At 44.2% G+C, this 13,970-nt stretch overlaps 1 protein-coding gene across 2 annotated transcripts in view; it reads right to left on the reverse strand.

Moving 5' to 3' along the window:
• The window catches only part of SETD5 (SET domain containing 5), a 61,513-nt gene that overhangs the window by 28,632 nt on the left and 18,911 nt on the right, over positions 1-13,970 (reverse strand). Inside the window, exons 2-8 of one of the 2 annotated variants that reach the window (XM_042880071.1) lie at positions 11,187-11,361; positions 7,521-7,626; positions 6,486-6,697; positions 6,106-6,164; positions 5,544-5,731; positions 4,524-4,562; positions 2,751-2,993 (exon numbers count right to left, since the gene is read on the reverse strand). In XM_042880071.1, coding sequence (XP_042736005.1) covers positions 2,751-2,993; positions 4,524-4,562; positions 5,544-5,731; positions 6,106-6,164; positions 6,486-6,697; positions 7,521-7,626; positions 11,187-11,257 — 918 coding nt within the window. In that variant the 5' untranslated portion in view covers positions 11,258-11,361. Of the gene's footprint in view, positions 1-2,750; positions 2,994-4,523; positions 4,563-5,543; positions 5,732-6,105; positions 6,165-6,485; positions 6,698-7,520; positions 7,627-8,642; positions 8,727-11,186; positions 11,362-13,970 lie in introns of those variants that run through there. The other variant, XM_042880072.1, reaches the window with a different exon arrangement.

Here is a 13,970-nt window from a genome sequence, read left to right on the forward strand (position 1 = left end):
ATGGAGGAGGAATAGACCAGCTGAGCTCCTGTGTTTCCTTCCAACCTTAATTATTCCACAATTCTATAGTTTTTTCTTTGTATCTTTCAGAAATGTGAATTACTATCTGGTGGCCTTCATTCCCACCTTTGATCCATGACTGCTTTGCATTACTCTTCACCTCATTTTTGAAAAAACAGCTTGTGGAACACCAGTAGGATGAAGTGAGGTGGTGGAAGGAAAAGAAAACCCATGGAGGAGAGAGTATCAGTGCATCCGTAACGCTTCAATTATCGCAGTTTGGTACAACAGGAATGATCTCAGCATTTCTGTAAGATCCTGGCTCAGCTTGTTTTTCATTCTCTGAATTTAGAAATATGAAGAGGATTAGCTGCCATGCTTTCATGTGTGAAAAGAACAAATGATTTTACGTACGTCATAGGCCAGGGATTGCTGACTGGTAATCAGACAGAACCGTTCCGATATTTTTGCACAGCAACATCTGCATAATACTCGGTGGCTTTATTTTATAAAGGCTCTTCACTTTAGCATGTGAAATCAATCAGGGGTTTGAGCTCAAGTCAGCAATTATCAGAGGCAACAAAGGGCAAATAATGACCCTGGGTTTGCTCTGGCAATAGAAGGCAGAAAAGCGCTTCATTGCTTTCAAATTGTCAGGCATCTGGCCATCTAGTTGTTTTTATTCCTGGTACCAAGCAGCCTCAGGTTTTCAGAAGCTTTCCTTTGCATCATTTGGATGGTTGAGAACTGCCTTATTCACACCATCCCAATGATCAAATCTCATATCCCAGGTGAAACTTAGCCCACCTCTTCCTACTCATCCTAGTTTGGAGGAGCTTTTAGGTCACCATTTCCCTCCCCCCCCCCCCTTTTTTTCCCCTCTTGGAAGAATACACAGACTACACTCTCATCACTGTTTACCCAAGCTAATCAACTGTAAGAGCACACAGGACATATATGACAATTTATTTTTATTCCTTTCTACATGCTTGAGAGTCTTCATGGCCAAGTAGAGCAGTATTTGCATATTTTTTGAAGTACCATTTTGAAGTACCTATTTTCTCATCATCCAGAAAAGCTATTTTCCCATCCAGTAATGATATTCAGTGAAATGGCAGGTGATGCAAACTGAGAAACCTTCTCAGTTTACCTAACGGAGATGAGACAAATAAGTTGATAAAAGACATAAAGCACAGGATGAGAGACCTCATATTCCTGGCTGGTCACTCCGCACCAGTGCCAGCTAGCATCCTCACAACACTTTGCAGCCATCTGCTAAGCAGGGAAAACAAGGACAGAAGGGCTGACAAGTGGCAGCCCAGGACAGCCTTCCTCAGTATCCAAGAGATACCACAGATATCAATTCACTTTGCACTTTGCCAGCATTTGGAATGAAAGCTACCTACTTGCAGCTTGTTTAGAGTAACCGCAGTTCACTATGAAGATTTGCAACTTAATCTTTTTGTCTCTTTGTGACAGATTCCACTGGAACCTTCTGATTTGGAATGCAGGTCACTTTTCCCTGTGGGAAAACCTACACCTGTACAGGGGAAAGAAATTGCAAGAAAGCATGGCAAGAACAAGCACTCTTACGTACGGTGCTCTTTTATAACCATCTGTCCTGCTACACACTGTGAAGGTGACAGAAAGAAAACAGCATATGCTTTACTATTTATTTCAGGTCTTCTCCTAAAATTAATGTGAATTAGAAAACTACATGTAAGACTCCAAGAAAAGCAGAACATTTCCCTGCCTGTATTTTTTCACAGTTGTTTCACTTACAAAGGCCACTCGCACAGTCATACAGAAAGGTTATTCCCTCCTCCTCCTATGTTTTATTACTGTAGATCTAGAGGCAAGAATGGAAGGAAGGAGTCTAAAGTCCCTGTGTTGCACTCTCTCTTACTGGCAATATCTGTGCTCTGCCTGGTGTGCTTCACCTACCTGGAAGCAGAGGGAAAGTTGGGAGGGAACACACGGACTTCACAGAGAGGTGAGTCACCTGATATAAATAAGAATGATTCAAGCACAAACATATACCTGACATTCAGGTTTCTGACTGTACTCCCCTTCTAAAGGAGAGGTGCCCCACATCTGTTTTTCAGTTCCACCTATCTTCAATTTCTCCAAACACAGAAAGCCAACAACACCTGAACTGAGTGGGAATGCTCCTCTCCACTCAACAACTCATGGACCAGATGAAACATCAGCTCAGAACAGTGAGGGAGTAAACAGACACAACACAAACATCCTTTCACCGTTTCTCCTTGTCTACACGCATTCCACAAAGCTGGCAAGACACTAACCAGAGCATACCTCAGAAGGGACAGAAATCAATTGTAATCATGCCATATTTAAAAGTTATCAGAGTCCAAGTAATCATTCAAAAAGACTGAAGTCACGTTGAAAGGCTTCTTTAAAATAGTTTCACACACAGTATGAATCAGAAAAAAAACACCATGAAATCTCAGCTAGAAAGCAGGAAGCTTCCTATTTCCAGGAAGCAAGAGATCTGGTTCCGCCCGATTTGGTCGTTTGGTCACCAGAAGTACTTAGACTAAAATACCATGAATCCTACTGCAGAGCTGTACAGAAGAGCCCAACTTCATAATGCTGAATACAAGTGTTCTCAAACCTACACTCAAAGAAGGTGCCATGTCCTGCCTGTGACCAGCTACGTTCCTGCTCCCCCAGCACCCACACCCAGAGGATCTCACCCACCCCACTTCTTCTGTCACGTTAGTTCTTACCTGCATCTGGGACCCAATAACGGTGTTATTGCAGGCCAACTCTGTTTTGTTGATTGTGTCTAGCATAGCGGTTTTGCCCACGTATTCTTTATTGGAGTTCAGATGACGCTCCAGCAGGTTTTGCACGTCAGCGCTGTACTGGTTAGTAAAGGCTTCTTCATACTGATCTGTCCAGAGTCGTATTCGATTCTCCCACCCTTCAGCTGTGTTTTCATCCAAGGCGTGTGCTTCAGAAGGCGAATTCTGCACCAAAGAGCAACGGGTGAACGACTAGCAAACAATGGGACAAACCTATCCACAGTGCTCTGAGCTACCAATAGACTACAAAAAGGCACAGACACTCCAACTTAAGAAAGCATTGGTTATGATGACACCTTTTTCAGAATCTCCATTCTTCAAAAACATTGTTCAACAGTGCACTCAGGAATCTATAAAGAACTGTGTGTCAGACTAAGGCCTCTTGAGAATGGGTATTTGGCACTGTTACACACAAGAAAATTAAGCCAGCATTTGGCCAGAATTCTTTTTAAGTCACTTTGGAAAAAATAATTATGCAGATTAAAAAAGCTAAGGAACAGAACACACAAATGCAAGTAAATCTCATGCAAGCTTTTCTTATAGTCAACCCACTCACAGCCACCATAATGCTAGATGATGCTGATCGTATCTCAATCTTTGCATTGACTGATCCCAAAATATTTCCAAAAAACCTTCTGGCTAAATTGTCACCAAGGTTTCAAGAAACTGAATGTACTGCACAAGATAATACCCGAAAGGTTAAAGCTGCAAGTCCTAAGCAGTGTAAGGAAGAAAAGGCAAAATCAGGTTTTATATCTTCTAAGGGAGATGATAAGGGAAGAGATGAAAAGAAGCTGGCAGAAAAAAAATTGAGCTTCATTCTTTACTTGACAATAATTGAAATAATCAACGAATAATATTCCAGAGGTAAAAAACTTAATTGGCTTTTAGGACCAAGATGTATGACATACTGAAGTATCAGTAACCAGAACCACTGAAAAATGATAATTTTCATCATAGATACTAACAGCATAAAAATTGCACATACTTTTACCCTCTCCAGGCACTCGAGTGCTATGGAGACAAGTATGCACCTAGACAGACACCACAGAATCCCCCCATCTCCTCCGAGTCAACTGCTGGGAGTCAGCCCCAGTTACAGTATTGGGGTCAGATGGAATCTGAGGGACTTCAAGGTAACTTCTGTGTATGCAGGGATAGTTCTAAGCACAAGTTCCCTTCCTGTACCTTTTTTTTTTTTTTTTGGTCAAGTAAGCTTTATATCGTATAACCAAACCTATTAGTATTGCCAAAAAAAGAGATAAATACACCATTCCATCCACCCCAAGTAAGAGGATGTGGAGAGAAAAAAGGGACACCAACACTTAACTTGATGCAATCAAATGATAAGTGACCTCACAAGAGAGCAGCCACAACCAGTTCTGCATCTTAGACACCTCACTCTAAGGTGTCATGAATCAGTCTTATCTCTTGGAACAGGATGATACTAACTTACAGAAGTGATGAGCCATCTGGAGCAAAAGCAAGGTTCAAGGGGTGATTCATGGGATACCCTTTTGAGCAGGCCTGCTTGTAGTGCATGGAAAGGCTAGGGATTATTTTGACATAGATACCACAGTCCAAAATTCCCCAGACAAACAATGAGAGGCACAAAATTAGAGGGTAAAAAAACCAACCAACCAAACAACAACAACAACAAGAGTGTTATCACAGATGCTTCTCAGTTCCACTCACCTTCATTCTCAATGACTTTCGTGAGCCCTCTCGAAAAGCCTGCCCCCGGAACGAGGAGAGAGAAGAGAAGAAAGAAGTATTTTATAACCTTTCCTCAGAATTAGTGCTTCAGAATGGCAGATTTTACACAACAGATCAACTCTTAACAACAGATGGCAAGAAATACAGAAAGCCCTACAGAAGAAGCAATGGACATTCATAAGGAGATTCTGCAATGCAAATCCAGCGGAAGTTTTGTCAGCCAAGACTTCTGATCTGAAAAGTCCTGCTTCATGCTTAGTATAAAATCTCAGGATCAAAAGCCATACTGTCCTGATTGAACCCATTTGCTCTGACAGATGAAAGGGCCAACAGAATCAAACCAGTTCACAACATACTCAAACACTTCACATGACTCCTGCTCCCATTCTTTTATTTAATCAGTGCCTACCAGAACAATTTCGAGGCAACCCTAACCTTGAGGAAAATCAGGAAACACCAGTAGATGATCAGAGAGAACACACATTTCCATTCCAATTTTTTCAGTCACCAAACCCTCACAGATGTCAGTAAAGTCAAACCTCAGTAAATCTTCATTGCTACCTACATAGTTCTCCACACACACGCCATCTCTGTCTCTGAAGAACAGTGCCAAGAAGCACTGCAGCCCAGTGTAACGTAATCTGCTAAAAAAGGCCACATTCACTTCATTTTTCATTCCATTCATAGACTGCTTTTTTGGCATAAGACAGACTCCAAGAGCTATTTCCCCAGATCCTAATAGAGCAGAAGGGAAAATATGAGAGTTCAAATCTCTGAACATGAATGGACGGTGTTGAGAAATGAGGGTGGAGTTGGAGTAAGGTAATTCTAAACTAACAGCCACTCTAGCAGGTCACAAATAAAAGGAGTCATATTATTACAACAGAAAGAGCAATTCCTGAGAGGACAACAGCTTGTTTATTGCTCACAATCTGCTCTCAAAAATATTCCACGTAGCATTTGATAGGAACTAGAGCAAGCTCGTCTCATTCCACATACCTTGATCTTTTTGGCCTTTGGAGCAGTGCGAGCTTTCTCTGTGCTCCTCTTCCTCTTCTTCGGTTTGGTTCTGCGGACGCGGTTGACAGTCAGCGTGATGCTTGTAGGGGTGTGCTGCGTAGCTGTGTACAGCACTGTAGAGGGAGATAGTTCTTCATCCCAGCTCTCAGTTGCACTGCTGTCCCCACCTACAGAGAGGAGTGCTTCATTAGCAACCTTATAATTCATCCCACAGAGAGCAGCTCAACCTTACGACTACTTCCATCACGATGACTCAGTAGCTCTACACAGTTCTTCCCCATGAAAACTATACCACTCCAGTTTTCCCTCTCGAGTTGAGAATGGGATTTCTGATACAGAATAGCACTGATGAACATACATTTTAGTTTGTAAAATAATCTGCCCCAAGATTATCTAACCCAGGTGAAGAAAATCCCAGCAGTTGGTAGGAAAAGAACGTTAGCAGGTGTCGATCACAATTAGATGATTACATCAGCCAAAAGACAAAGGTCTTTGGAAGGAAAGCAAAAGTCACTGTTGTCAGAATTACAAACTCACTTACCTGACACGTTGTCCTGCTTCCGGCGGCGGAGTCTGATCACCTTCCCCCTGCTCATTCCTCTGCCAAACGAGAATGCACAATTGAAGCTGGTTTGTAGGAGTAAAGTCACTTGAAATTCAACAGGATGTCACAAGATGCGTGCCCTCAGTGGGGCCCAGGATGATAAGAACATCGATTTAACATCCTCATCTCCACTCCTGGTGCCACCAACACTTGTCAGGCTGACAACGCAAAGGAGGAGGGTCAATACTAGGTAAAGCACTGGAAAGAATGCTCCAGTTAGCAAAAGGAAGTCCATCCCAAAGCCCAAACCAGAAAAGAGTTTGGCTTGAGAAGTCAGCACAAAGAGCAGTCAAGATCTGCACTGCACCGAAGCTTACCTGCACTTCTCACACTTGAGGAGGAAACCATCTTGAGAAACACTGCAGTGGCACCAAGTGGGAATTGATTCTCCTTCTGAGGAGCTCTCACTGTCCCCGGAGTTCTCCTCATCAGGTGAGTGCAAGCCGTTCAGTTCTGCACGAGGTATAATGGTCTGGACAGGAGGAGAGGCTGGTGGCGTTGGAGGAGGAGGGGCTCCATAATTATGATCCTGAAAATGAGTATTGGCAGTACTACTTTTAATGTGAAGATATGATGTCTGGAAACTTCCCAGGTTATTATTGTTTTACACCAGTTGTTAAGTAATCTGATTCCTCAATCTACCAAGGAGGTAAAGCTCTGAAAGAGGTGAATGGTTTTCTTCATGAATTACATTCATCAGTGAATGAAATTCAGAATCTATACAAGCAACTAAACTATTTCATCATTAACTGTCAATCTGAGATGACATCTGTGGTCAAACACTGGAACGTGTTGCCCAGAGATGTCGTGAGGTCTGTTAGTTGAGATGCTCAAACTCCACTGGACACAGTTCTGGGCAATATGCTCTGCCTGAGCGAGGGGGGGTTAGGCTACGTGATCTCAAAAGATCCCTTTCAAACTCAAGGATGCTATGACATCCTGTTCAATCCACGTTCAAACCATGTTCCCACTCCTTCTTACTGCTCCTTATTTCTCATAAATTATCAATATGAAAATCTGTGTAGTTTAAACAAGCACAAAAAATGTACAATGAACCAAAGAGGGCACAGAATTACTGCCAGGAAAATACTTCATATTCATATACAGTCACACTTCATTCAGTTTTAAAAAAACGTCACCTAGAATGCTAATAAAACTTGCTATAATGTACGCAAGTCTTCACAAATAATAAACACACAAATGCAAAATGTATGGCACAACTCAGCTGTAACTCAGTGTTCCCTCACAAAGTAAGCCAAAACTTCTAAGGCTGAACAGGCAAAGCTATGCAACAAGGAAAAAAGAGCGAAGCAGACAGTAAAGAGCTGGTTCACTGCAGAGAGAGTACTCACTGCGTAAGGCAGCCCGCGATAGCTGTGTTTCTGGGTGGCCCCATAGCCGTGGCTGGAGTACACATTCTTCTCACTGACAGCTGGACTAGCTTCCACAGACTCTGGGCTGCAGAAAGGGCCAGAAGTAAAACCCATCAATAGAACATCATTTTGAGCGCCAGTTATTCACAGCTCTTTTCTATTCACCACATGAATGAAGAAACTTCATGAAATAAAGGTGTATTATGCGCTTCACCAGGCACTATGCGTGCCGAAGTTGTACAGGATGAACCTGCTTTCAACAGAGGGAAGCAGCTCAGTAAGGGCCACCCTGGATAACTCGTCTTACATAAAACCTGCCTCAGTCTGAGAAGTTCAAAAAATGGTAACAATTAAGAAACTCGTAAGAAGCTCTATTTCCTTATAGTTGAGGAAGTTGGGTATAGTTCAGCATCCACGTCTGAACTCAGCCAGTTTAATCTCAAAGGCACTGAATAGTATTGCCATGTTATCTCCATAACAGCTTACTTCAAACAGCAGCTAAGCAGCTTTCCTGCATCTGCACTTATTTCTCTCGGATACTAACTGTTAGCAGAGTCCAATGTCCCACAGTAATGTCTGCATGAAACCTGCAGCTGTCCTGACAGCATCCACTGGGAGCTGAAGATTGCTGCTACAAAGGGGCAACTAAATTCATGACCTGGACAGACAGCAGCCACACTCCGATCAGATACTCCCTGCTCTTTCCATACAGCAAAACGGTGTGCAATGTGCTGAGTAAGAAATTTGCTGCTGAGGTACAATGCACTATTCCACCACATGGTGGTGAAAAAAACTGCTCAAAATGAAAGGTATATCCTTTGCAGAAAGCTGCAGAAACCCTGCTAAGGAAGGGACAGCTGCAATTCAATGCAGGGAATATTAGATAATGAGGCTATGGACAGAATACCAGCAAGGCAATGCACTGCTTCATAGGAGCTTCCCCCAAGCAGGAGATGGATATCAGCTAACCTCTGCACAGATCAGAAGCAGCAGAATACAGCAGCACATTACCGAATCGTATCTGCAGCAGAAATCCTCTCAAAAAATACAGCAGGGAGCTGAGCAAGCAGGAAAGAAAAATGCAGGAAAGGAAAACTTTACCTTGGACTTCTGCCGCTCTGGTGAGATCTCGCAGGATTCTCAGTGGCTCTTATGCTGTCAGTGTGAATCAGGCAGTGCTCAGACACTAATGGCCAGTGGCCACGCGTGGGGGAGCGTTTAGGCACCACCCAAGAACACTAACCCTGTGCCCTTTGGACTTCCTACTGGCTCTCGAAATCTCTGCAGCACCGAGGCTGCCCCACCCTGCCACTAAACCCGGTACACGCTCTAATGCACTCCTGCACTGCACTCTGACTTCCTGGGCTTCTGGCTCATTCTGGAGTCAGGTGGATCTGTCTTTTCAGTAGTAAGGAACAATGATTTATTGAACTGCAGAAACAAGAAGGCCTTTTGCCTACGTAAACCCTGCTTCTGTAGCTCAGGATTTAGATGCACGACACCATAAACTGGGCTGGTTTTTAACATAGCTACTCTCAGCTACATAGTCAAAAGCTGAAGATACAGGTGGTGATATCTCCAAGGAGAGAGACCTCTGAATAAAAGGTAGAACTTGGCACATCATCTAGCTTTGCTGCATCTTCACAACAAGGCTCAGGATTTCCAGACTGTTATACATTTAAGACCATTCATGACTTCATTACACTTTCAGCTGAAATATTAGAAGGAAAAGAGCCCAAACAGCAGGTCTGCCCTCTGCCCAAGTCACTCATACTGCTAACTGCAGCCAGCCTGGAATACCAACAGCGCTGCCACAATCGTTAGCAATAAAACTTCGTGATTGTTGGTGCAACGGTGTCCAGGGGCAACAATGCTGAGGCCCTTGCTCCCTCGTCAGCAACCCTCCAAAGAGCTTCAACAACTTCCAATATGCAAAAGTACTCCACAGCCTTATCACGCTCTGAGATCACTGAACACAAACATCTTTCAGCACTTTCACCTCCCCTCTGCATCAGAGGCCAGAGGGGGATGCTAAAGCTCAGCCTTAAGAGAGGACCAGCTAGCTTTTCCTTTTGCCTCCTCATTTACTTCATAGCACACATCTGTGAAACTCCTTGTAAGAGACAAGAAGCTCGGTTAGCACAGATATCATGCACTGAATTTGTGGAATTTCAAAGAAGTGGAAGACAGCCTTAGCTTTGAGCAGACTCAGCAAGGGACACCTCAGCAGTAAAGCAGCAGTGAATGCAAAGCCAGAAGAATAAAGTCCTGACATTGCCAGTTTTCAGAAAACAGGGAAAGAAGTCAACTCAGAAATCTTGAAAAGGCTTTTTCAGAGCACTCCAGCCTGGCCCAAAGTTGGCCCTACAAATTCTTTACAACCAGTGGGAAAAATGTTTTGCAGAAGGTTTATAGACAGCCTTTTTAATATTTAAATATGACAAGGGACACACATAGGTATATCCCACTCAGTTCTGAAAGCAAGCACATAGCACACCAGTGAACTATTCAGCATTCTCTCCTACTTTAAAATTCCTAGATGCTGAGTTTTTAAAGTGGTGTGGGAGATGCATGGTGACAAGCAGCACTGAACATTAAGTCTTGAAAAGTGAAGGACTGGACATCAACTCCAGATGAACAACTTACTACGTGCTCAACTCCTCATTTGGAACAGTCTGCAAAAATACAGACTTTATGGTAGAATGCAGGATCACAAAGAATGCCTAGTGAGGCCAGAGCCAGGACAGATGAGAAGGTGCACTACAGTGAGTGCCACTGTGTAGTCAGACTCCATGTGGTTAAAACTGCTCTTACAGCTCAAAATTAATAGAAACAGGAGCATTCTGCTCTACAGTGATCAATCTGACATGCAGGTATTTGCACAGCAGGTACCTGCAATTAATGCATGGGAGAGATAGATCTTCAAAAAGCCTTTAAAAAAACTCCATAGAAAAATAGATGCTACAGTCCATACTTCAAAGAAAGATGCAGGAAAACAGGAGGTAGAAGCACACAGAAATAACATGGGCCCTTCCTCTTCTCCCCAGCAAAAACAGTGCTCATATGAGTTGACACCGTTCTATGACAAGGGCTTTAAGAAAAGATCACAGTAAAGTATTTTCAGGATTTGAAACTTTCCTGACTTCTATTAAGGCAGAGTCCTGTGACGGGAACCCTCAAGGACTAACCACTAAGCTGCACTTCTTGGAATGTGCTCAGCGATAGAAACAACATACATGAAGGTGTCCACCAAGGCTGATGCTGCTGCACATCTCCAGCCAAGCTCCACGCTGCTTCAGAAATCAGTCATGTAAGCACTGGTGCTGCACCTAAGCTAGCAGAATCCAACATACTGACCTCTCATAAAAACAACTTTTGAAAAGCAGCTGGCCTATACATTGCCAACATCAAGCATAGGTACAGCAAATGCACTACTGCCCGTTCTTGCACATAGACCAGCCAAACAGATACAAAAAGCAGGGACGAGTGCCTCATGCTCTCGGAAGTCCCCTTACGCCCATATCATGGGGCAAACGCCCCCATTTCCGCAGTACCATCCGTGTTAGACATTCAGAGTCCATCTCCGCATTCAGCTCTCACGCAGCCCGCAGTCACCCTCCCCTGCTCCTCCGCGGTAACACTCACTCCGATCCTGCAGCCATGTCGGAGTAGGACGTATCTGGTGTGGTGACTCCCAGAGGGATTGCAATGCTCATGACGCCCGTCGGGGATCACGGAGTCCAGAGGGCAGCGACTGGCCGCTCCGAGGGCGGAGAGGAGCCGCAGAGCCTCGGCCAACACGTCACGGACATGGGGAAACCTAATGGGGAGAAACAAAGCATTGCACCTCCATTACAGGCACCAGGTCACCCCGCAAGAGGAGATGCCGCGTTCTATTGCCTTTCCCTTCTGTCTTCAAAGGCAAGCCGCTTCTCTCATCACTGGGTTACATTTTCCTTTTTCACACACGTTCCTAGGAGAAATCTCTTCCTGATATCATGACAGGCATGCGGCGAGCTTCAGACACAGCGTGTAACAATATCTAAGTGGCAATTCCCTGTTATGCCCCAAAGCGATGACCTCCCACGGAGGTGAGGAGATGAACAAACAGAGCAGGACAGCTCAGAGGCAGCTCAAACCTGGGACAGACGGGTGTCCTTGAGTCTTCAGGAAGAAAAGGACAAAAAGGCCCTTTCAGGAGTGCCTCATCCTTTGTTGTGCTTGTGACTGAACTGTGATTTCTGCACTGACAACAGAGAAGAAACCGCTGCTGAAATGCCTAACTCCTGCTTCAATCCAGAGTCACATAAAACTGACTAGAAGTTAAGAAAAAGCTGCAAGTTTCACAGTGCTGCAGTACTCTTCCCTTTTACAGGACACAGAACCTCCTTTAAAAAGCTCTTTTTTAGTACTCGCACAGGTTTCTTTACCCTATTGATCCCTCAACCTTTGCCATGACCATCCCCAGCTGGCAGCACAAGATGTAACCAGGACAAATTCCAGCCCCTGCCTACTTGTGACTCAGCAGGACCGAAGGGTTTCAGGTGTGGTCTCTGGACTCGAGATTCACAGGACACTGTGCCACTCCAGAGGTAAAGGATGAGTTCTGGGTCACATTGCATTGGAAACCCTCCCTCCAACAAACAGCCTGCAGTTTCTGTGCAACAGTAACTCCCACTTTTGGGAAAAAGAGGATTGGAGAAACACGAAATACCAAACAAAAAGGTTAGATGAGGCAAATTCCAGTTCAATTGCTTTTGTGTTGACCCAGCAGTACTTGCCCAACAAGCACCAGCACTCAGATCTTGCTGTTTGCTGCTGCTGCTTTCTGTGTACTTTCAACTCTGACAGTATAACATTCAAAATGAATTGCTAAGACAAATCTCAAGTGCTGTCCAAGACCACACCACCTTCAGGCTAGATTACAGTGTGGTCTTCATGAAACTTGGTCTGGCAACACCCAAAACATCAGTCTGCACAGAAAACAGGGGCTGAGATCAAAACATTCACCCACCGCACTGGTTGGTTTCCTGTACATGCAACATCAAACTCCTCCCAACCTCTCTCCCCTAAAATACACAGTGAGGAGAAAAAAAAAGCAGTACGTTCTCCCCAGCACCACTGAAAGTCTTCCTAAAGCTCCATATCTTAATGTAAATGTGGTGAACTTCAGATCACAGCACAGACCTATCTCCTGTGGGATACAACGCTTCTCAAAATCAAATGGAAACAGCAATTTTGATGGCTTAATAGGTATATAGCACTTAGCTGGTTTAGAAAACACATTAAAGGTGTATTTTTCCTAGGCTACACTTCTACCTCCTTAACCAGTCATACCAGTATAAGGACACCGGTCCTCCCCAGTGCCATCACAACAGCTGAGATGGGCATTCACCTGCACCACTGCCACAGCTCTGCGGTCCCAGATTTCCACTTGGAACAGGTCACACTCTAAAGGACTCACCATCTTCGTGCCAAAATCACAAACAACTGCCTTGGCTAAATGTAAATATATGCTACTCCATTATTTCAGGTAACATTCTGTATCGACAGAAAGGACTGCAATAAATCTGAGCTGGCCAAGCGAAGGTTAGGTAACACCTGCTCTAACAGTAAATTTAATTTCCGAAACTGTTTAGGATGCAACAGCAGAAGCATCGCATTGGCTCACTTCCACAAGCACTGCCCTCCATGTTACAAATCAAACAGACACAGAAAATTTACTGCTGGAAACTTTTCTCATTACTGGCACTGCGGAAAGGCTGTTGTTGAAAAATCTATGGTCATCTAACACGAAGGCTAAGTGATTCAGTTACCATGTTGAGAAGGTCTTCCTTCCAAACATCGCGTCACCTGGGGACGCCCAAGTACGAGAGCAGTCCGCCTGAATCCCAGCAAGCACTGCCTGCTCTTCCCAGCACACCTACAAACCTCATGTCAGGGGCAGATACAGAAGGGCAAGCACCTTCAGTGCAAACAGAATCAGATCAAGGCTTTCTGCCAGTTTAAGACATTTAGCTCAAAAAAATGCATCAAATTCCCAGAAGTTCAGACATGCTGTTCCATGAAGACACCTACACAGAGGCAGAACAAATCTGTCAGTCATTTAACTCCTATTTGTTCTGCTTTACCTGAACTTTGTCTCAGTCTACCAAAGCAAATGCTTAGCTCTGCTCTGAGCACTAGCTGGGTTCACTAAGCAGGGAGGGAAGACGATGCCAGCTTCAAATAAAAGCAGAAGCACTGTCAGGAGCATTTACTGATACTGGAGTACTGTGCATCACCTGAGAGCTGCCTGACAGAGGGAGGCTGCAACCCATCTATCCTGCAGGGTTTGACAGGACTCAGTCCTTGCGTGTAATAATCAAAGTAATGGGCAACACCAGTATCCATCACTAGTTATGTATATATGCACCAGGATAATCAGAT

Source organism: Lagopus leucura, unplaced genomic scaffold (assembly GCF_019238085.1).
Source record: "Lagopus leucura isolate 7727_CA_CO unplaced genomic scaffold, USGS_WTPT01 Super-Scaffold_100026, whole genome shotgun sequence".
Taxonomy (NCBI): domain Eukaryota; kingdom Metazoa; phylum Chordata; class Aves; order Galliformes; family Phasianidae; genus Lagopus; species Lagopus leucura.